Source organism: Gopherus evgoodei, chromosome 7 (assembly GCF_007399415.2).
Source record: "Gopherus evgoodei ecotype Sinaloan lineage chromosome 7, rGopEvg1_v1.p, whole genome shotgun sequence".
NCBI lineage: Eukaryota > Metazoa > Chordata > Testudines > Testudinidae > Gopherus > Gopherus evgoodei.
Window position 1 is genome coordinate 28,513,628 of NC_044328.1, and position 21,918 is coordinate 28,535,545.

At 40.8% G+C, this 21,918-nt stretch overlaps 1 protein-coding gene across 3 annotated transcripts in view; it reads left to right on the forward strand.

Annotated features, from left to right (window-relative positions):
• LRRC27 (leucine rich repeat containing 27) overlaps positions 1-21,120 on the forward strand; it is a 60,258-nt gene extending 39,138 nt beyond the window's left edge. For 2 of the 3 annotated variants that reach the window (XM_030570843.1, XM_030570845.1), the window contains 4 exons: positions 7,253-7,372; positions 11,899-12,050; positions 15,309-15,435; positions 18,312-21,120. In XM_030570843.1, the coding sequence (XP_030426703.1) occupies positions 7,253-7,372; positions 11,899-12,050; positions 15,309-15,435; positions 18,312-18,452 (540 nt within the window). In that variant the 3' untranslated portion in view covers positions 18,453-21,120. The remainder of the gene's footprint in view (positions 1-7,252; positions 7,373-11,898; positions 12,051-15,308; positions 15,436-18,311) is intronic. The other variant, XM_030570844.1, reaches the window with a different exon arrangement.
• The last annotated feature ends 798 nt before the right edge of the window (positions 21,121-21,918 follow it).

The following is a 21,918-nucleotide window of genomic DNA, read 5'->3' on the forward strand; positions in this document are numbered from 1 at the left end:
TGTGCGAATTGATGTGAACCAATGTGCAATGTAGGAGTTGCGAGACTCTGCAAACAGTTATTCAGTATCTGTAGTAGTTCCAATATCAGGCTATTGGAGATGTTAAAACAGAAGTACTTATATTTAAATATGTGTTTTTTTTAATTATTGAACTCCTCCAATTTGTGATATTGCCTCTGCCAAACTGAAATTGATGTGGGCTGGATCTTATGGTTGCTACAGGAGTCTGTAAACTCTGGCACTCTAAAAGGAGGCATCTTTTTTAAAAAAGACTCAGATGTATAAGAAAAATTGGGGTTTTGCCCGTATTTGCTTTTTCTAAATTATAAAGAAGGCCTGAAAAGTGTTTCCCAATGACACAAATAAAAAAACCAAAATTCTTGTTTCTTTATAATAGAAATTCTGGCCTTGTTTAAATATGACATTGCAAGGAAGTGGATATTGAAAGCTGAACAATCATACCTCTCAAATGCTCCAGTGTGGAATTCATTGTGACTATGACACAAAATGAGGAACATAAAAAAAGTATCCATTCAGAAAACTTCAAATGCTGTGGGATTCATTCTGTTACTGTAAATAACTCTTTCTTTAATCTCAGTTTCCTGATTCTTTATTTTTGATGAAAAAAATGGTCAACATCAAAAATCAGGGGACAGCAAACTTGTGTGGAACATAGGTAAGCTTTGAATTAAAACAAATGACAACTCTCAGAATGAGGTACAATTGAAAGGGAAGGAATTTAATCTGTATGTTTAATATGTTTTTGCTTTATTGACACCTGTCTAGCAATGTCTAATAAACATCTGGTAAAAAGGACATCTTCATTAAAGAATAAACACCCTCACTCCTTCCGATAACACATGAGAGCTCACAGTATACATCTCTGACGCACCCCTGAAAGAGCAGGCTTTGCTTTGCTGGTATTTCTAAAATAATGTGAAGGTTTAAAAAAACCCAAACAATATCTATTTAGGCCTTCATTGTAAGTCATACAGAAGCAAATGAGGGCACAACCTACTTTTAAAAACAGTACTTTGTAAGTCAGTTAGTTACTAAAATGATGATACCACAGGATAGGAGTCAGGACCCCTGGAGCAAAATCCACTATTTTTCATTGGTGCTAAGATTTCACGCAAGGGTTCAATTCTCAGTTCTGCCAATAACCTGCTTTGTAATCATGAACAAGTCACTTCATTTCTCTGTGCCTCTGTTTCACCTTACATCCTTGATCATATCTATTTAGATTGTAAGCTCTTGGGGGCTAAGACTGTCCTTTACTATGTGTTTGTACAGTGCTTAACACAATAAGGCCACAACCTCAAGGCACTAAAATAATAAATAAATAATAAAATAACAACAATTAATAATTGTTAAATTTATAGTGTATATGTTGGTGGGGATGAGGGTTATTCAAAACATCCCCTACTCTGTATGTCTTTAAATTATTCACTTGTGCAAACTGATACTTCTGAAAAAAAGCTAAGTTATGATGCCAGATGTGTCAGTGATTCCAGCAATGTCTGCTATCATTAAACATAGCGTGATGTTCTTCATTAAATAAAATAATACAAGGACAAGATTGGAATTGGGCAATATCCCCTGCCGTTACGCTCTGCTGATTGCAATTTAACTTGTGAGGAAGAGTATTACCAACTCAGAGAGGCTGAACAGATCTCAAGACCCTTATTAATAGCTGTTGGTTTTGGAAATGGAAAGTAAAAGTAACACTTGAAATGTATAAAGGAACTTTAAGCAATTTTACAAATAAGTGAAAATCCTGGCTCTGTGATGGTTGAAAACAATTATGTGACAAATCTGATACTTGTGAAAGTAGGTAAGGCCAAATTCTTTTGCCAATTTAAAAAAACAACAACTCCAGCACCAAAACTGCTCACATTGCAGCAGTAGATTTACAGTATGACTCCCATTCCATAGGGGAAGTTGAGAAGCACAGCAAACACAACTGCTTGCCACAGGAGACTTATTTGCAGGCTGGATAATCAATACCAAGGATCAAATCCTGGCTCCACTGAAGTCTATGGACAGGGACGGTGCAAGGATGTTTCGCACTCTAGACGAAACTTCCACCTTGCGCCCTCCCCAGGCCCCGAGTCCCTGCCCTGAGGCGCCCCCTCGTGGTAGTATCCCCCCCGTCCGCCCTGAGGCGCCCCTCCCCGCAGCAGCTCCCCACTCTCCTTCCTGAGGCACCCCTCCCATCCCAGCTCATCCCTGCTCCGCCTCCTCCCTGAGCGCACTGTCACTGCTTCACTTCTCCCACCTCCCAGGCTTGCGGCGCCAATCAGCTTAGCAACCATGGCGTGCTCGGGGAAGAGGCAGGGCAGGGGTGAGCTGGTGCTGGGAGTTCCCTGTGTGCCGCCCCCCACCCTTACTTGCTGCAGGCGGCTCTCCCCACGCTCCGCTGCCCCAGCTCCCTCCACCTAAATGCTGGCAGCGACCGGGGTGTCTGAAAATCCGGCCGCTGCGGTTGCTGCCAAAGAAAATGCCGCCCCCCAAATCCTAGTGCCCTAGGCGACCACCTAGGTCGCCTAAATGGTTGCACCGGCCCTGTCTATGGATAAACTTCCCCTGACTTCAGCGGGGCCAGGATTTCACGCCCAGGCTCTAGGGTTTTCAACAGCAAGAGTAATTCCAAAGTAGCAGCATCGGCATGAGAAGAACGAGTCAGAAGTAATTTTTCTTGCTGCTGTGAAGTAATAGGGAAGTAATTAGCTGCTCTAAACTGGTGGGAGAAAGCTTATGTCCCTAGGGGTAGGGGGAGTTAATTCACACCACTGAGTGACCTAAATTATGCCAACATAAGCTGTAGTGTAGACATAGCCTACATTTTTGCAGCTTTCTGATGGTTGTAAATTCTACTAGTACAGTCATAGGTGCTTGTAACTCTTATGAGCTCTCTCTCTCGAATGCATGTATGGCATTCTTATGAGCACCACTGACTAAATACAAGTTGTGCTGAAGTCACAAGCAAAAATTTATTTCACTCTTCTGGACTAATATGAGTGTAAGCAAAAGTAGCAGCATCGGCATGAGAAGAATGAGTCAGAAGTAATTTTTCTTGCTGCTGTGAAGTAATAGAGATTCAAATTGTAAAGTGCATACATACTTGTTATTTAGCTTATGTTTTTTCCTATTTAAAAAATGATAAGGAATATCTAGATTTCACCCATGTTGTTTATATTATCCCTCTGAGAGTAGATGCAGCATGCTTTCTCTGTGTAGGAATGTCTTTGTTTTAGTTAGTTGAGGTAGTTTTTAGAATGTATAGCTTTGAGTAAAATAGTTGAGAATTAGGTGGATCATGTGTGGTTCGAGTAAATCTGACAATGTGATAATAGTACAGTATCTTTACTTGCTAAGGAGGGCCCCTGTTTTTCTTGCCCATGTTCCCAAGTTTTATGAATACAAAAAAGAGAATGTGTTCAGTCTGAGAGCACAGTTCTTGAATTCCACATTTTTCTATGTCATTTGTAAGTAAATACTGATTTTAATACTGTATATTTTAAATCCTCTGTTTAGGCATTGTTGAATGTATATATGAAGCACAAGAGGGCACTGTAGTACCATATATGTATTCCATAGTGGTGAGGTTGCTATTAGCAATATCTAGCAAAATTCAAAGCATATAAAAGGTTGGGTGGAGAACCCTTTCATACTCATTTTTAGACTGTTTGTCTTTTACTTTGTCACACATGAAGTGTATGTCCTTATTCTATCCTATCCTGGTTTTGCAGGTAGGGTGGAAAGAGGTTTCACATTTCTTTCATATTGCAGAGATTATTACTTGCTAAGTAATGAACAAATAAAGGTTTAATAATTGCGGTCTGCCCACATTAAAGTGAAGTCCTCAAATAACCACGTAGTCATTTCTTGCTATGTTGACCAGTTTTTAAGATTATTTCATGTGTTTATTTATCAGCTTGTGCATTTACATATTTGTTTGTGGAAGTCTGTGAAATACGTTTCCACTATACCTTAGTGATCTGTTCAACAGAAAGTTGGCCATTGTGTAGAAACTGTTTTTTACCGAACATACTAAGGCCTTTTGGGGAGAACCACAAGAGAGTGTAGACTCTCTAATGAAACTTTTTGTCTCCCCTTATGAACCAGTGAATGCTGTTATACATGGCATGAGGACCAATTTAAATGACCGTGGGCATTTATTTACTTTCAAATCATTCTAGCTAAAGACTAATTTAGTTGATGGTTCATCCCTTTTCCCATAAGAAAACGCTTGGATTGACCAAAAAATGAAGACTTTGTAAAATTTAACAATAAGAAAAAGCATACAATGTTGTTAATGTAAAGTATTTGCCCTATATCCTAAATATATAACTTAAGTGATGTTTGCTTGCTAACAGGGCCGGTGCAACCATTTAGGCGAACTAGGCAGTTGCCTAGGGCACCGAGATTTGGGGGCACCAAAAAGCGCCCCCCAATTTTTTTTAAATGGTTGACCGGCCGCTGCTGCTCGGACAGAGAGGGAGTCTGAGCTGCCGGCGACAGCTCAGGTTGCTGCCGCGGCAGCCGGCAGCCCAGGGGGTCCCCCGGGTCAGGGCGCCGCCGCGGCAGCCGGCAGCCCAGGGGGTCCCCTGGCCCAGGGAAACCCCGGGCTGCCGGCTGCCGCGGAGGTCAGTGCGCACCTCCGTGGCAGCCGGCAGGCCAGGGGCCCCCTGGGTCAGGGCACCGCCACAGCAGCCAGCAGTCCAGGGGGTCCCCCTGGTCAGAGTGCTGCTGCGGCAGCCGGCAGCCCAGGGAGTGCCCTGGGTCAGGGCGCTGCTGCGACTGCCCAGAGGTTAAGGCTGCCGGCGGTGCGCTGACCCAGGGGAATCCCTGGGCTGCTAGCAGAGGCTCAGAAATCAGAATCCCTCTCCCTCCCAGAGAATCCCAGGGACATACAGGATATATAGCAGAGACCTTCCTTTCATCAATATAGACTGAAAGAGTGTGGGGGAGAGGAATGAGCTATATCATCAGACACTAGGTTGCCTGCTGTTGGACAGACTTAACTTTCTTCTGCCCATTGGCAAAGGTCTCCTGGCCCAGGTTATGGTGTGGGTGGGGTTACAGTGGCAGAGTTAAAGTTGGTACTTCCAGTTTTTAAAGTTTGGACTTTCTAATGGTTTTTATCTGTAAATGCTATGGCTTAACTAAATGCTACAAAAATGTAAAAGTGCAAGATGCAGAACCCAACTCTTAATTTTAGAAAATGAAAAATCTATGCTTAAGCTATATTAAATTTCAAGTATGGTGCCATGATTTTAGCCACAGTAAGCTTTGCAAAATGGATGAGCAGAGTCATTATGTAGCTGCAGTGGACTTTTTCTGGAAATATAGTATTAAAGGATGCTTACTAGTTTTCTAAATTTATGTTTGTAATCTAGCCAGATCAAAACCTACATGTATAGTACGAAAACAGATGTGTTTATACTATATGTATAAAATGTTTATCAGCCTTTCAGTTTTACAGCAAAAAGATTGTTTAACATTTCCCACTTTGTTTTTCTGTTATTAAAGCACTTAGTCTTTGTCAGAATGCCTATTATTAAAATAGCGAAACTGTTTTCTTTGGAAAATGCAAAAGAACCTTTTAAAATTGGAGCCATTTTCTATTCCTGTGTTGCTCAGACCAAGTTTATTGCACAACACTTTTTTATGAAAATAAAGAAACAACCTGGATGATCTGAGAGGCCTTCATCAGCAGATATGTTTGCAATAAATCTGGTTTTATCTCAGACCTTCACTCTGAATGTCACTGATTTTGTTCTTTAAGGCAATTACTCACAAGCTGAGGGAGATTTATTTTATATTATCTGTTTGCTTTATAAGGGGCAAGGACTTTTTTTAAAGTGTAAGCTAATATCATATTTGAAGGTTATTCTCTAAGTCATTGTGTCATATAGATATTCATAAATATGAGTAAAGGCTCTCTAGTTAGTCCAAAATAGCTTCTAGATGCTGACCCATGATCTTTCTGTGTGCCTCTGAAGCTGTACTCTCTCTAGTGGTTACTTCTCCCTTGGAAGATTTTGTAATGCCAGTTTTTACATTATGCAACCATCCAAACCAGTCCTTTCTTATATGCCAGTCAGGATAATGCAAATAACTTTGGAGGACTCACTGACCATGCTCAGTGCATTCTCTGGTAGCCAACTGCAGGGGCAAATTCTTTCCTAGCTCAATGAGTAATACAGTCAGTTGAGGCAGGGAGAGTGGAGGCTGGCGTGCTCCCGTAGACATCAGGAAGGAAGTCAATGCTCAGGGGCATATCCAGCTCCAGTGGGAGAGACATCATTTCCCATGCAACTCTCCCCATTTCCACATAACAGTAACCAAGTACTCTCCCTGTCACCTCCATGTCATGTTTTTACTCCAGTCATTTGGTGGCAGAAGGTCCCACAAGCTGTGTGGCCCCAGCAGACAGAAGGTTGAACCAAAGGCAAAGAGCTGCAGTGCAAGGGAGACTGGAAGCTCATTTATATGAGCTCTGCTCTCTCCAACACCTTGGGACAATTTTTTTTTCTTACTTTTTTTGAGTGGGCAGAACTTTTGCCTTCTATGCTTTCTATGCAGCCAACAAACACTCTCTTTGAGCAACTTGCATATTCCAGAAGTAATGTGTATTTTTCTCTGGAGAGGATTTTACATGGGGAACATGGACTAACATTACTACCTATCTGGGATTAAATGTTATAAGAGATGTAAGTTCTTAACAGTTTCCCAGCATTGGTACCATATTTTTCCTCTTTTTTTTTTTTAAACAGACTTGCTCTCTCTAACATCATATACAAAAAATCATTTGGATCAGTGTACTAGTTACAAGCAGTTACGGCTAGATTTACACTCAGTGTTGCAACACATAACTTTTGGGTGCCCTGCCATCTAGTGAAATTCACAGCTCTTGAGTTAGGTGTCAGTTAGGTCTCTAAAAAGGGGAATCACAGAAGCCAGCATGCTGAGTTAGGAGCCGCCTACAATACACAGTAGGAAATAACAAGGAGGAGGGTTTGGCCTAAACCCTACCCCTCAAAATGGAGCTGGGCCCCCAATTTCAGGCTAGAGGGAGGCACCTATCTCTGTTTGGGAGTCACAGATGCAAACCATGTTCTAGCATTAGAGCTGATCTGCCTTGGGTGCCTTTCTCAAAAAAAAAAAAAGAAAATCTAACCATGGGGCTATGAAGTCATTTGTACTTTCTCTCTCTGCCCCAATGACTTTTTTAAGTATTTTATAGAAAGTAGAAGAGCTTCAACAGGAAAGATTGAGAAAGACCCACCCTACAATATGCACCTATAGACCTGTGGTTAGCAGACTTCTGTGGAAGTGGGAGACTCAAGTCCCTGCTCTTAATCAGGTAAAGTGGGGATTTGAACTTGGGTCTCCCACATCCTGGGGAGAAGTGCTCTGACTAGTGGATTGGAAGGTGCAGCACCACCACTTTGCTGTCTTTTGTGTGGGTAGCTATGCTAATGGATGAGGGCTATAGGTGAGGTGGGTGGGGGAAGCACCTACTTTGTGAATCCCACTGGGACTTAGGCACTGAGCATCTTGGCAAAATCAGGATTTAAGCAGCTGTATGCATGCCTCCGGCAGCTATATAGGTGTCATGGGGACTTTACTGGTAGAAACTTACATGCCTAGAAATTTAGGCACCTACATGGTTAGGAGGCAGCTGAGTAGTGGTTTTGTGAATGCTAGTGGTGCCTAAATGTTGGATTTAGGCACCTAAAGTGGCAGATAAGTGTATAAATCCCCCTTCTAAATCTAGCCCTTGGGGTGAAATCTGGGTCCCGCTGAAGTCAAGAGGAGTTTGGCCCCATTTAAGTTAATAGCAAAAGCTCCTATTGACTTCAGTGGGACCAGAATTTCACCCTGAACCTCTAAAACAGTAATACTCAGACCTCAGTGGTTCAGGAGCCCAATTAGCAATCAACATTATCCAAAAGAGCCACAGTAGTGTGAATTCATAGTTTTATTTGCTATTTTTATATACATGTATCTCTTTATATCCATATATATTATTCTCACAGCAAAATGACTGACCAGATATTATTATTTTATCAATTACAATTGATTAATAACATAGCAAAAGTATCCTGATTGGTTAATAACTAGTTCACAGTGTTTTGATATCAGGTACTGCAAAGAACTGCAGGAGACACATTAAAGAGCCACTTGCAGCTCTTGAGCCTCTGTCTGAGTATCATTTGTCTAAAACAGAGGCGAAGGGGTGCTTCCTTAGTAAAATATCAGTGCTCCAAATCATGATTTGAAGAATATGACTGTTGTGTGAGACAGCTTGTACTACAACCAGAGCCGGCTCCAGGCCCCAGCGCGCCAAGCGCGTACTTGGGGCGGCATGCCGCAAGGGGCGCTCTGCCGGTTGCCGGGAGGGCGGCAGGTGGCTCTGGTGGACCTCTCGCAGGCGTCCCTGCGGAGGGTCCGCTGGTCCCGCAGCTCCAGTGGACCTCTTGTAGGCATGCCTGCAGGAGGTCCACCGGAGCCGCGGGACCAGCGGACTCTCCGCAGGGACACCTGTGGGAGGTTCACCGTTGCTGCGGGACCGGCGAGCGGCAGAGTGCCACCCGCGGCGTGCCGCCATGCTTGGGGCGGCAAAATGGCTAGAGCCGGCCCTGACTACAACTGCTTGTTTTGTACCTGTTATGAATCCAAAGAGTACATCAGTCTCCAATTTAGGCAAGATACCACCTTCATAAATCTTAAATTCACATAGATTTTCAAAAAGAAGCAACATTTGAAAAATGTTTGTATATTGTCAGTGATATTAAGAGAATAAGGGGTGAAATCCTGGCCTGACTGAAGTCAGTGGGGTTTTGTCCTTGACTTAAATGGAGCCAGGATTTCACCCTAAAAGTTTGCTTCTCTCTTTATGAACAGATTAAGATTAAAAAAATATTCTGTTCATGATTTGCTTTACGAGGGTTATCTATAGCGTGGATTAACTTTAAGGGGAAAATTAATATTTATATTTAATATAGGTCAAATCTAAGGAAGAAATCATTTTACTTTTTCCCTTGAGTAATTGTCCAGATGCACATTTCACTGATGGTGCTCAGTCACCTTGTGCATTAGCGGTAGGGTGACTAGATGTCCCGATTTTATAGAGACAGTCCCGATTTTTGGGTCTTTTTCTTATATAGAGTCCTATCCCCCCGACCTCTGTCCTGATTTTTCATACTTGCTGTCTGGTCACCCTAATTAGTGGTAGGAGTCTTTTTGACCAGCAGTACCCTTAGTGTGTGCATGTGCTCTGCCAGGGCATATAGGGACAAGGCATGCCAACTACCATTCAGTTTCTCTTCCTGTCTCATGGGTTAGATATGGAGACTATTCCTTCCTTATAGCTTTAGCTAATAGTTTTACAGTTAGTTTTATAGTGTAGTTAGTCTTTTTAGTAGTTTTTAGTGGTTTGGTTGTCTGTTGAAACCTTTAGTTGTGAGAACTTACTCATTCAGTATAGCATCATCTGGTTTGTATGGGTTTAAACATTGCCTCTCATGTAATGGAGCATCTCAGATGCAGACAGAAACTCAAAGTGCCTCTATTGTCTGGGAAAATTGCACATTCCCAGTAAATGTGTGACTTGCAAGTCCTTCAACTACTGAGCTAGAAAGGACAGAGCAGCCCACCTTCAGGTCTTCCTAATGATGAAGTCAATGAGACCTGCTTCTGAAGTGGGCTCACTAGACTCCCATATACAGGGACCTCTTGAGTCAGAGTGTGAGCTCTTTGCCTTCAAGAGCTCTGACTCAAATTGTGACTACAGTGATGGCATCATCCCCAGATAGACCACAGGGAGCTAGAAGTCCGAGGGGCAGGTCACCTACCAAGGTGTCCTCTAATAGGAAAATCTCCCTATAGCACTGAACATTGAGATTTCACTGTTCAGAATGGTTTCCACTGAAGCTCAGCCTTGAGCCTGTTCCAACCATACAGCACCAAAGCATCTGGTACTTGAAAATGGAACCCTGGATAAAAGAATGGCACTAACCCCCACACAGTCTACCTCAATGGCCCTGCACCAACTCTTCTGGAACCAAACCAGACAGCACTGAAGGACCCGCCGCCAAAGTGCCGCCGAAGACCTAGAGCGAATGAAGGGATTCTCGGCCAGGGCTCATGGGGCCCTGTGTGGCCTGTGGCAAATTACTCCACTTGTGCCCCCCCTCCACTGGGCGGCCCTGATCCCAGTTAACGAGGACATTATACATCCAGACAGAATATTGTGGCAGACACCTGCTTTGGCACCACCTACCTCCCACAGGCATCCAGACAAGAAATATCAAGTGCCTTCTATGGGAGCAAAATTCTTTTACACGCATCCTAACCCATCCTCCCTTGTAGTCACAGAAGCAAATGAATAGGCAAAATAATTCAGAACCACACCACAGGAAAAAGAGCCAAAGATACCAGATTTATTTGGCTGGAAAGCCTACTCCTCAGCAAACATACAATTCTGTGTAGCCAGTTATCAGGCCATATTAGCTGGAAATGACTTTTGCATATATAAGAGGCTGCTTTCATTTGTCGACAACTTTTCCCACAACAATTATGAGGACTTCATGTCACTTGTTAATTAGGGCCAGCTCATAGCCAGAATGAGCCTCCAAGCAGTACTGGTACAGCAGATGTGGCTGCTAGATCAATGGAAATGGCTGCCATCATGCGTTAGTCATTGTGTTTTTTTCACAACCCTGAGCGACAAAAGATTTGCCAACGTTAAGTGCTAATGTAAATATGGCTTTACTGTGTGCAGTAACTGTAGTTCTTTGAGATATGTTCTCCATATGCACGTTCCGCAACCTGCCTTTCCATCCCCTCTTCCTTGGAGTCCTATTATAAGAGGTGCTACAGTAAGAAGGAACTGAATGTCCTCATAGAGGATAAAGAGTGTATGCACACCCTATAGGTGCTACTGACCAAAATAACTCAGATTGCTAGCACATAAGGCACCTGCGCACTAGCAGTGGAATTTGCATGTGGACAATACATCTCAAAGAACTACAGATACTGTACATGATAAGTAACTTTCCTATATTTTTAGAGACTGAAATAGCTTTCCTTTATGGATATATGTATACTGTATACTCCACTTGTAGAGGAAGATTTGCAGTGCACATAAGGGGCTTGGGTAGGCTGACCAAATAGCAAGTGTGAAAAATCAGGACGGGGGTGAGGGGTAATAGGAGCCTAAATAAGAAAAAGCCCCAAGTATCAGGACGATCATTGTAAAATCAGGACATCTGATCACCCTAGACTTGGGTGTATCATGAAATTGCTTTACAATGGGAGTTGAGTATCTAACTGCCTTTTGTGCCTTTGAAAAACTCCCCTGCAATTATTTAATTTCCTTATCATAGACAAAATAATCCATAAGAGATGTTGTTTAAATCAAACCTTTCTTCTCACAGTCTTGATTCTTGGTGCACTGAACACTGTAGATAATCCTCTTATAGTAATGAAATAATTTTTGTAATAAATTAAAAGAAGAGTAAAAATATGGAAATGTTTCTACAATATTAGTGCTTCGGCGGTGCTCTGGTGGTTTTTTCTTTTTTTTTCCTTTTTTGCACTTCTGTGGCACTTCTGCCGCTTTTTTAAAATTTTTTAATTTTTGCGCTTCGGCGGTGCTCTGGCCATTTTTTTTCTTTTCTTTTCTTTTTTTTTTTTGTGCTTCTGCGGCGCTCTGGCCGTTTGTTTGTTTTTTTGCTTGGGGTGGCCGGAGCCACCTTATGACACCTTATATCCGAATTCACATTATTGCAGGGCGCGTTATAGTGGGGTTTCCCTATAGCTTTTAATTGATGATGCCGTTCTATGAAATGTGCCAATTTCATGTTATGTTGCACTTTTTTATAGATATCAAAAAGTGCACCATATGCTACTGATAGCATCAATTATCACAACACGAGAGAAGGGTGTGAAAACCTAAAGAAACGCATACCTGAAAAAAGTGAACATGTGAGAAGAATGTTGAAAGTAAATTCTATAAGAGAAGCTGAAGTTGCAAGGTTAGTAACAAATACCATAAACTTTAAAATTTGTTCCTAGAAAACACTGTGGGGGGCATCCTTCTGTTTTATTAATGTGAAGATATAAATAGATTGCTTTGCTGTTCCACATAACAGAAACATCCCTCATCTTTATAGAACAAAATAAACCCTCATAGTAAAAAAGTAAAAACTAGTTCTTAACGACTAAAAATAGTTCATGAAAAGAACAGTTATTCTCTCTTCACAACTGGATCTGCATCTGAGCTGCATCCATTTCGGAATCCTTCATGTATAGTGCAACTGCAACAGCATGTTGTCATAATAATAACGATATTGTACTAAGGGCTTGTGTACACTTACAGTGCTGCAGCAGCACAACTGCAGTGGCGCACCTGTGCTGCTGTAGCACTTAGTGAAGACACTACTATGCCAATAGGAGAGCTTCTCCAGTCACCATAGGTACTCCACCTCCCCAAGATGTTGTAGTGAGGATCACTGGAGAAGGCCTCCTATCAACATAGCACCATCTACACTGTGGGTTAGGTTGGTATAACTATGTCATGGAAAATCCACACCCCTGAGCAACATGGTTATAGCGACATAAGTTCCTAGTGTAGACCAAGCTTAATGCACCTATCTTTGTACATGTTAAGGCAATGAATGTGGGCCAGAGAATTGGGCAGGAATTGAATGTAAGTGGTCCTTGTTATCTGTCATCAGGGCTGAAAGAATCCCAACTAATTGATAGCGAAATCTCAAAAGGTACAATTGAGATAAAATTTTCCATGCTTATCTGAATTACTTTGGTCTGTGAATCAGACTGGAAAATCTCTTAAAAACACAGCCTTCTTATGGGAGTAACAGAACTTTCTAGTTCTAGTCCAGCCCCAAGCCACTGAAGAGTGTAAGAATGAGAACAAACCCCAAAGGTAAGCTATTTTTTTTTAATCTAAAAAAAAATCAGGTTCCAGTTTTGGAAAAACTTCAGGTGATTTTATTTTATTGACTTTTATTTTATTTGTATCCATTTTTTTTTTAAGTAGAAAGCATGCTGGCGCACTCCAGGGTTGTACAGTTAGTAGTTAGTATATAAGCTTCTGGTATGCAGTTAAATATGAGGATTAACTGACCTGAAATGTGCAACTATATTATGATTAATGTGCAGTTTGCCATCCTTACTGATAGATACTATTCCAGGGGAAAACTACCGAACAGGTTTACCTAAATCAAGAACCACTGTTACCAGCCTTAATTACAAGTACACTGTGCTGTACCCTGGAGTAATAAGGAAAAGATACGGTTGTAGTTACTACAGTTACAGCCTGGCCCATCTGTTCATTCAATCAAGTGTAAAGGAAAACTACAACAAATAGGTTTACTCAATAATTATTAACATTTAAATCCTGTTCTTGTATTGTATGCTGTTGGTACTAAACTTTGACAGATCTTTGTAAATAATTGCTGGTATTTTCCTTCTGTGGGACTGAGTTGTAATATTCCTCTGACATTCAGGCTGTCACAACTTTCTTTGGCAGTTGTGGGCAATACTTTGGATTTGGAATGCAGTCTGTGCATGCTGTACACTGCTCAACTGCTCAGATTGGTCAGAGTGCAGTAGCAGCTTCCAATGTTTCTTTAGCATTCTTCCTGCAATGTTTCATTAAACTTCATTTGCTTGCTGCTCTGACCTGCCCAGCAGTGCTCCCCTGCACGTCTTCCTTTCAGACCGGCTACTTCTGCACTTTCTTCACAGCCCATCTTCACATACATATGTTTTGGGAACATGGGTGTTTCTTCTCAGTTCCCTCCCTCACTACTGGAAGCCTTCAAGAAGATACAATTTCTCCTATTATTCACCACTCTACCCTGGCGCTCAGGCCTTTGTGTTCTGGCAGTTTATGCTGCCCTCTCTTGCAGCAGCATCTAATGAAATGGTAATTAACTCCCAGGAGGGGGTTGAGCCACATACACATATATACTAATGCTCCTGTATAATAAAACAAAGAAACAATAAAACAATGAAACCAGTGTCATTTTTAAGTCTGCTATGAAACTAAGCTCCTATAGCATTAAGGTCCTCAGAGTTCTAAAGCCTTCAGTTCTTTTATCTTTATTTAAAAGTTCTTCAAACTAATTTTAATTACGTATAGTTACACACCAAAAACTGCATTGCAAAGTCAAGCACTCAAAAATTAGGAAATGGCAGAATTAAGGTTGCCTGTGCAACCTTAATTGTCCCTCTTATGCATATGCATCATGACAGCCTTCAATTACATAATCACACACTTTCCCCCCCACACACATAACCCCTCCCTCATTTGGTACACAGAATGGACACCAAATGATCAGCTGATAAATAGTTTGTTTTATTCTTATTGTTCAGAGCGTGGTCCCATGTCTTATCTACTGCACACTATTCGAACCTGCTCTGAAAATAGAATTACTAATTTTCTCATGGATGGCTATTCGGTGCTCATCACTATAGTATTTCAGTGCTTCACAAACCCTTAATGAATTTGTTTTCACAACACCACTGTGAGGTGAGGTGGTATTATTAGTTCCATTTTACAGATAGAAAACTGAGCCACAGAGAGAGTAAAATCAAAATGCCCACTAATTTTGAGAGTCCAATCTGAGGCACCGATAGCCTGAATTTTCAGAGTACTTGCATTTCATAGTACTTTATATGTTCAAGGCACAGCTTCTTATGACTTCAGTTGCAGCTGCCAGCACTTAGCTAATCAGACCCCAAGGCCTCAAGCTGGGCACCCAGAAAATGACAAACACAAAGTAATAGGCCACCTTTTTAAAGTTTTGGTTTAAGTGACGTGACCAGCATTACATAGGAATTCTATGGCAGAGGCAAATTCATTTCTCTAGAGCAGCATTCAGCTGCTTGAACTATGAAACCATCCTTTCTATTCCTGCAATCCTTTGCCTCTTTCACTGCACACTTTCCAAATTCTGCAACAAAGGAGACAGGACTTCTACAGACAACAGCATACATAATCCTGATTCATCCTCAGAGCACCCTCCATCCTGTGTGCTGAATGAGCTGTGGCCTTGTGAATAAAATAGTATGTGATTATGTAATTGAAGAGTATAACATAATGCATTCCCACAACTCCATATTAACCAATGCAAAGAGAACTGAACTTTTGTTTTTGTTCCCCTTGATTATATTTCTATGCAGCAAAGGTTTAAAATTAGGTTGGAAGTGCAAAGGTTCAATGAATATAAAAGAACTGGAAAACTATTTTTATCCTGTTTATTCAGTGCCTCCAAGGAAAAAGAATTGGAACAACGCATCAAACAGCATACACAAATGATGAAAGAAAGAAGAAAAAAGTCAAAAGGGACATCTCAAGAGGAAATGCAGAGAGCAAAACAAGACTTTGAAACTGTAAGTATCATAGCTTCCCTTTGACATATAGTGCCCTCTGTCATAACATTTTTTCCCAGATCTGGACCTTAGCGTCCAAAATATGGGTGTTTAGCATGAAAACCTCCAAGCTTAGTTAGCAGCTTGGACCTGATAACGTTGCCACCAGCCAGGGATTTATACAGTGCCTAGCTCACTGTGGTCTCCCCAAAACCTTCCCTGGGGGACCCCCAGACTCAGATGCCTTGAGTCTTACAACAAAGGGAAATAACCCTCTCCCCTTGTTTCCTTGTTACTTCCTCCCAGGCTCCCCTCCCTGGACGACCCTAGGAGATTCCCTGCTTCCAGTCCTGGAAACACAAGTACCGAGAGAGCTAATCTCTCTTCCCCCTTACCCAGAGGGTATGCAAAGTCAGGCTTAGTAAATCTAACACAAAGAGATTTTCCCCCTGACTTCTTCCTCCCACCAATTCCCTGGTGAGCTGCAGACTCAATTCCCTGGAGTCCCCACTAAAGAAAAACTCCAACAGGTCTTAAAAAGAAAGCTTTATAAAAAGAAAGAAAAATACATTAAAAATAGTCTCTGTATAAGGTGAAAATATACAGGGTCAATTGCTTAAAAGAAAAATGAATAAACAGCCTTATCCAAAAAGAATACAATTCAAAACACTCCAGCAACTACACACATGTAAATACACAAGAAAACAATATAAACCTATTGTCTTACTATTTTTGTACTTACAACTTGGAAACAGAAGATTATAAAGCCTGGAGGTAGGAAAATCACTCTCAGAGCCGAGAGGGCACAGACACAAGACAAAGAACAAAGAACTCACACCCCAAAACTTCCCTCCACCCAGATTTGAAAAAGTCTTGTTTCCTGATTGGTCCTCTGGTCAGGTGTTTCAGGTTACTCCTTTCCAGGTGAAAGAGACATTAACCCTTAGCTATCTGTTTATGACACCCTCCACTTAATTCAGTCATTGAATTTGATCAAATCCTCAGGCACCAAACACTTTGTATTAAAAGTACTAATTTCACATTTGACTTTGGTCTCTTTACATTAAGATTATTATTGAATAATTCAACAATTGTGTATAGAAAGTTGCAGTTTCATTAAGATTGAAGCTAAAATCTTGAACAAGATAGAGGAAAGAGTCCAAAAAAGACATAATAGATGGTAAAAGGTGAATGCAACTACAAGTGATGTAGACATTTTGATATTATAAGAAGTACCATGTGCTGTGCAAGCTGCTCTATGATTGTCATGTAGATATAAAGGTGAAATCGAAAATTTTCAGAAATAGGAATCTACAGTTAAAGTATGGATTTAGAAGTCCATATTTAGACATCTAAATAAGTATCCTGATTGTCAGAAATGCCAAGTATGCAGCACTCCCATTAAAGTCAATTTAGTTGTGAAATTCCATTTTTCAACATCATAACATTTTATTTCTGTCTATATTGTACAGACCAACTTGGCAGAAAAAATATTTTGATTTTTTTTCTTCCTACCATTACTCTCTAACAATGAAACAAAGTAATAAGCAATATCATGTTAGCCAAAATCAAAATGAGATGCTTCTTGCTAAAATAGGCCTCTCTTTTTCATTGAGACTATTGTATTTTTAAATTTATTTTCTGTATTCAGTAAAATCCAGCAGTTCCAAATCAATTCTTTAACCAGTGACCTATTCTGCAACTGCAGGCTAGGCGAACCCAGATTGTCTGTTTGTTCATTTGTGTAAGGGATTGCTATATGCTGATTTAAATCTAATAGTTCATTTTCCAAGTTTCTACATATATTTAGTTTAATTTTTTAAAGGTTTTTATGAGGTTTTTTATAAAACTATTTTGGAATAGGCTACCAAGGTCCCAATCCTGCGAAGATTTACACATGTACTTCACTATAAACTTTGTAGATTAAGTTTGTGCATAATTCTTTGCAAGATGAGAGTCTATGAATTTGTGAAACCCACAGATGTATTACACTGGCATATTAAACCATCCATTTCATTACACTTTACAAAATTCAAGATGTGCTTAATAGCAAAAGGGAAGAAAATGTTATCGAAAAGTGAAGTACTATCTTTAAAGAATGAAAAACTTTATGAAGATTTATAACATCTACCACCAATTTCCTCCAAAATTCAGGATTTACTACAATTTAAAGACTAATGTATATGTAGGAATATGAATCTTGCTTTTTCTTAGACTGGTAAAGGAATAAATGTATGTATCAGTGTGAGGATTAAAATATCTAGAAGTACATTTATTGTTAACAACAATCATGCATATCGTTATAGGCCTGATTTTCAGCCATCACCTCTATTTGTGTGCATACAAAATTGCCTATGCACATACTTGCACCCACCCTGCGGAGGTGCAAAAACCAGGGCTGCCCAAAGGATTCAGGGGGCCTGGGGCAAAGTGGAGGAGCTGCAGCCAGCCATGCTCCGGGTCTTTGACAGCATTTCGGCGGGGGAGGACCCTTCAGTCACTCAGCATCTTTGGCCCCCTGCCACCAAAGACCCAGACCACCGCCAGGCCAGGGCTCGCGGGGCCCCTGCAGGGCCTGGGGCAAACTGCCCCACCACCCCTGGGCAGCCCTGGCAAAAACCTGTTTGTGCTCCTGCAAATCCATGTTTGACTTTTGTGGTTGCAAACTCTTGTTTAAAGTGTATACACAGGTGTTCTACCTGTGAAGTGTAGGTGCATGGATGTGTGTGGGCAGTTTTGCATGCATGCAAATAGAAGATGTTTAGACACACTGCTGAAAACCTGGCCCAATAAATCTCTGCAGTTCCTTCTTCGGTTTATTATATAATATTAATCAGATAATAAATTAGACTTTTAAAAAACTTTTTCTGGTGAGTTTATTTTATTTTTTATCATAGGCTGAAAAGCTTCAGGCTGAGCTAGCACAAGTAAAACAAGAACTTCAGCAGGAGTATCGATTTACTGCCTTCACAGGCGAGCCTGTTCCTGATTCACCAAGAATGCCGCCTCATAATATCTTTTCTACCATGAAATTTTGATTGCCTGAAATTCTTAAAAGAACATTTGTCTTACAGTATCCATCTGTATTGGAAAGCTGCTTTTCAGCAGGCTTTAAACGTGCTCCTTTTATTACCTATTCTTGTTGATTGTGTTAAAGTTTTTAAATTAAAATGATAATAAATCATTCTGTCTTGCCCATTCAACTAACATAATTTCAGTAGATTTATTGTTATATGGTTATAAAGTGTTTTTGGTGTTATATTGTGTTTCTTTACTGTTTCTTTTTGACCTTCTTAAAATCCCATTCTGCAATTTTTACTCAAGCAAACCCCCTATTGAAATATGCTTCAGTTGAAATTTTGCCTAGGTAAGAATTGCAGAATGTATCCTTTACATTGTCATTATTTGGGGTAAGAAACTTTTTTTATTTGTATGTTTGTTCATTTTAAATACCACGAGCACCTACAGTATAATATAAATTAATAATGTAAAGAATAATATATCTCCAACTATGCACTATATGTTAGGGCTGCAGTTGCATAAGGAGATTCTGGTGTCATAGCCACAACATTAGTAATTGTTAAAGCACAGCTCTGCTATCTAAGGATACTTTTCACATGCAGGAAGATCCTGGGCACTAGAAATATAATTGTTCGTGTATTTTACTTCAATGAATAAAATATTTAAGTATTTTATTTTCAACTTTCTTTCCCCTAGATGGCATCACTTTCTGTCTCCAGCACCAGGATGTAGGGCTTGGATCCTGTTTGCAGACAGTGGGAGCTGACAGCTCCAAAAGTGATCAGCTGCGGCTGGAGGGAATTGTGCTGCCTGCTGCCCTCTAGTCCAGGAGGGAGATCCAGATGCTGGCAAGGCAAGGGAGCCACTGAAGGAAGCAGGAGAAGTGTTGGGGATATTCTACTATAGCTAGTTACACCCTCCTCCCCCAATTTGAAAGAGTGGAGAGGAGACAGGAAAGGACTGGAGGAAAAGCTTCTAAAAGCATTGGAGCCAGGAATAGGAAGCAGCTGAGCAGGAAGCCAAGAGCATAGCAGGAGTAGGGGATAAGTGGGATAGTAATTAGGATAGGGACAGCCATACAAGCCCACTGTAGGGAGGTGAGGAAGAAGGGAGTACGGCTGGAGTCAGCCCTTTTGAAGGGACCTATTAGCAATCAATTCCTTCCCCAATCTCCCAGCAGTTGTGTCTGTAGTACCCCAGCAAATTCCTCTAAGTAGCTCCCTTGCTTTGTCAGGGTCTGGATCACCCTGCTGGTGAAGGGAAAGCAGGTGACAGATTATCTCAGGCTGCTGCTAAATGTCTTCAGAGCTGTCATCCTCTGAAATCTAATCCCTTCAGTATCAGGCTGCAGCCAGAAAGTTGGGCCTCCCAAAGGAGAGAAAGAGAAAAGGTAAAAATAAAACACTTGATCCTGAATCACCACAGTGTGACACCAATTTTATAGGAGTGTTACTCCTCTGAAATCTGTGGAGTTACCTAGATGTCAAACTGGAGTAATGCAATGGTGTATGATGACCTTTTGCCTTTCTTTTCAAAGCAAAATCCCCATTATTTATTGTACTAATGCCCAGGAGTCTCCTAAATGTAAAAGTCTTTAGTATTTAAAACCTTGCTAACGACCTTTTAATATCACGAAAGCCTCAGAAGGAAACAGTGGATAATTTCTAAACATTATGTCTGTTATTTCATTTTATATATTGAAATACAAGTCTTCCCTCCCTGTCTGATCTTTGTAGTCTCCCCTCTCAGCCTCCTCAACTTGTTTCTGGAGTCATTTGTCTTTCTGCTGCACTTCATGCCTCACTGGGGGTTTTCACCTTTCTCCAGCCTGATGATGTACGTTTAAAACTTACCTGAACTCCAAATGTCTGTGATTACAGTTTGATTGAAATATGGCCTGCTACTGGGGCACAAAATTAGGGTCCTGAAACAGCTCTCTGGTGGCAGGAAGCTGTGCTGGATGGGGAAGAGTTGAATTCACAGTTGGGGGAGGAGGGGTTCCTGTGTGGAAAGTGCGGTGCAAACCTGTGGGGTGTGCGGTAGAGGAATTTTTTTTCCGAGGAAGACGATGGAGAGGACAGAGAGGAAAGGGTGGCTATCAAACAGAATCCAGGAGTGGCTGGTATTGCTGGTACTTCAGAATATGTGGCCAAGTTTGATCATGTCTTAATCTGCTCCTGGATACATACAGTTTTACATGTTCATATTTTGGAATCAAACACTGATTAATAATAAGGATTCAATACCTACTGAGTCAAGTTCTGCTCTCACACAACTGTACAGTCCAGAGTATCGCCCTTGGGTTCAATGGAATGTCTCTGGATTGGCACTGTTGAAAATGAGATTACTATTTGGCCCATTTTTTTGTCTGACTGCTAACACTGTAAAATGTTGTTTAATCATTCTGTTCACTGTTTTCATATATACTAAATGTGTAGCAATGTACATTTAGCCCTTAAAAATGCTAACATTGAAGAGAAAATACAAAGCACTTGTATACTAATCACTTAAATATAAAGTGATCATATAGTCAACAACATTATTTTTATCTGAGCACTAGTTATTTTTAAATTCAAGAATATTATTACAATAATTTGTTCTTCTAAATACACTTACCATTCATACTGTAATTCTAAATGATATTGCCTAAATAAATTGCATTACTGTGTAAAGATGTATAAAGAGTTTGGGTCTGGCCAGATTATTTAAATGGCTTCTTTACTGTTGTTGTAAAATCTGCATTGTAAGCTGTTTTACTCAGTGCAGCATACACTTGCCTCTGCACCCAGTCACTATTTTAGCTGGTGCAAAGGTGGGGAAAGGCCACAACTCCACCATCATTCTGCCTTTCCCTGCCTTCTCTGAAGATGCTAGCACCAGTTGTGACACTGGCTGCTGCCTAGCACAATACCAGCACTCCCCTGCCACACTAAGTCTGGCACCTACACACACATGTGCAAATGGGGGAAACCCCTTGCGCCCTCTTTCCACTCTGCACAGTCTTAATTTGCACCAACGTTATGGGCCAAATTTGCCTCTCTTTTGTCCATCTTTTTAATAGAAATGTCACTCAATCTACTCTCAGCTGCATTGGTGTAGATTCAGTGTAAATCATGTTCATAGAGTTGCTTTGAATGTACATGAGTGGAACGGAGAGTAGAATTTGTCTTTTGTTTGAAAGCTTGGATTCTATGAAGAGGGGACATAAGAATAAAATATCTTGATACTTGAACCTTATGTTTCCTCTGCATCAAATTTCAGTGAAATAACATCAGCATTGTTTAATTTATAGTCTCTTACTTTTGTTGTCCTAGGAATTATGTAAATGTCAAGTCTTGTAAGTAGACTTCCAGTGAATGTGGAGCATCCTGCTTTCAATGATACTTCAGAAGTTTGTTTTCCTTCTGCAGCTCATTCTGGATGTCTCTGTCCTTGATAGTGTCAATATTCTTCTTTCTGTTTTCACATTGCTTTCAATATATT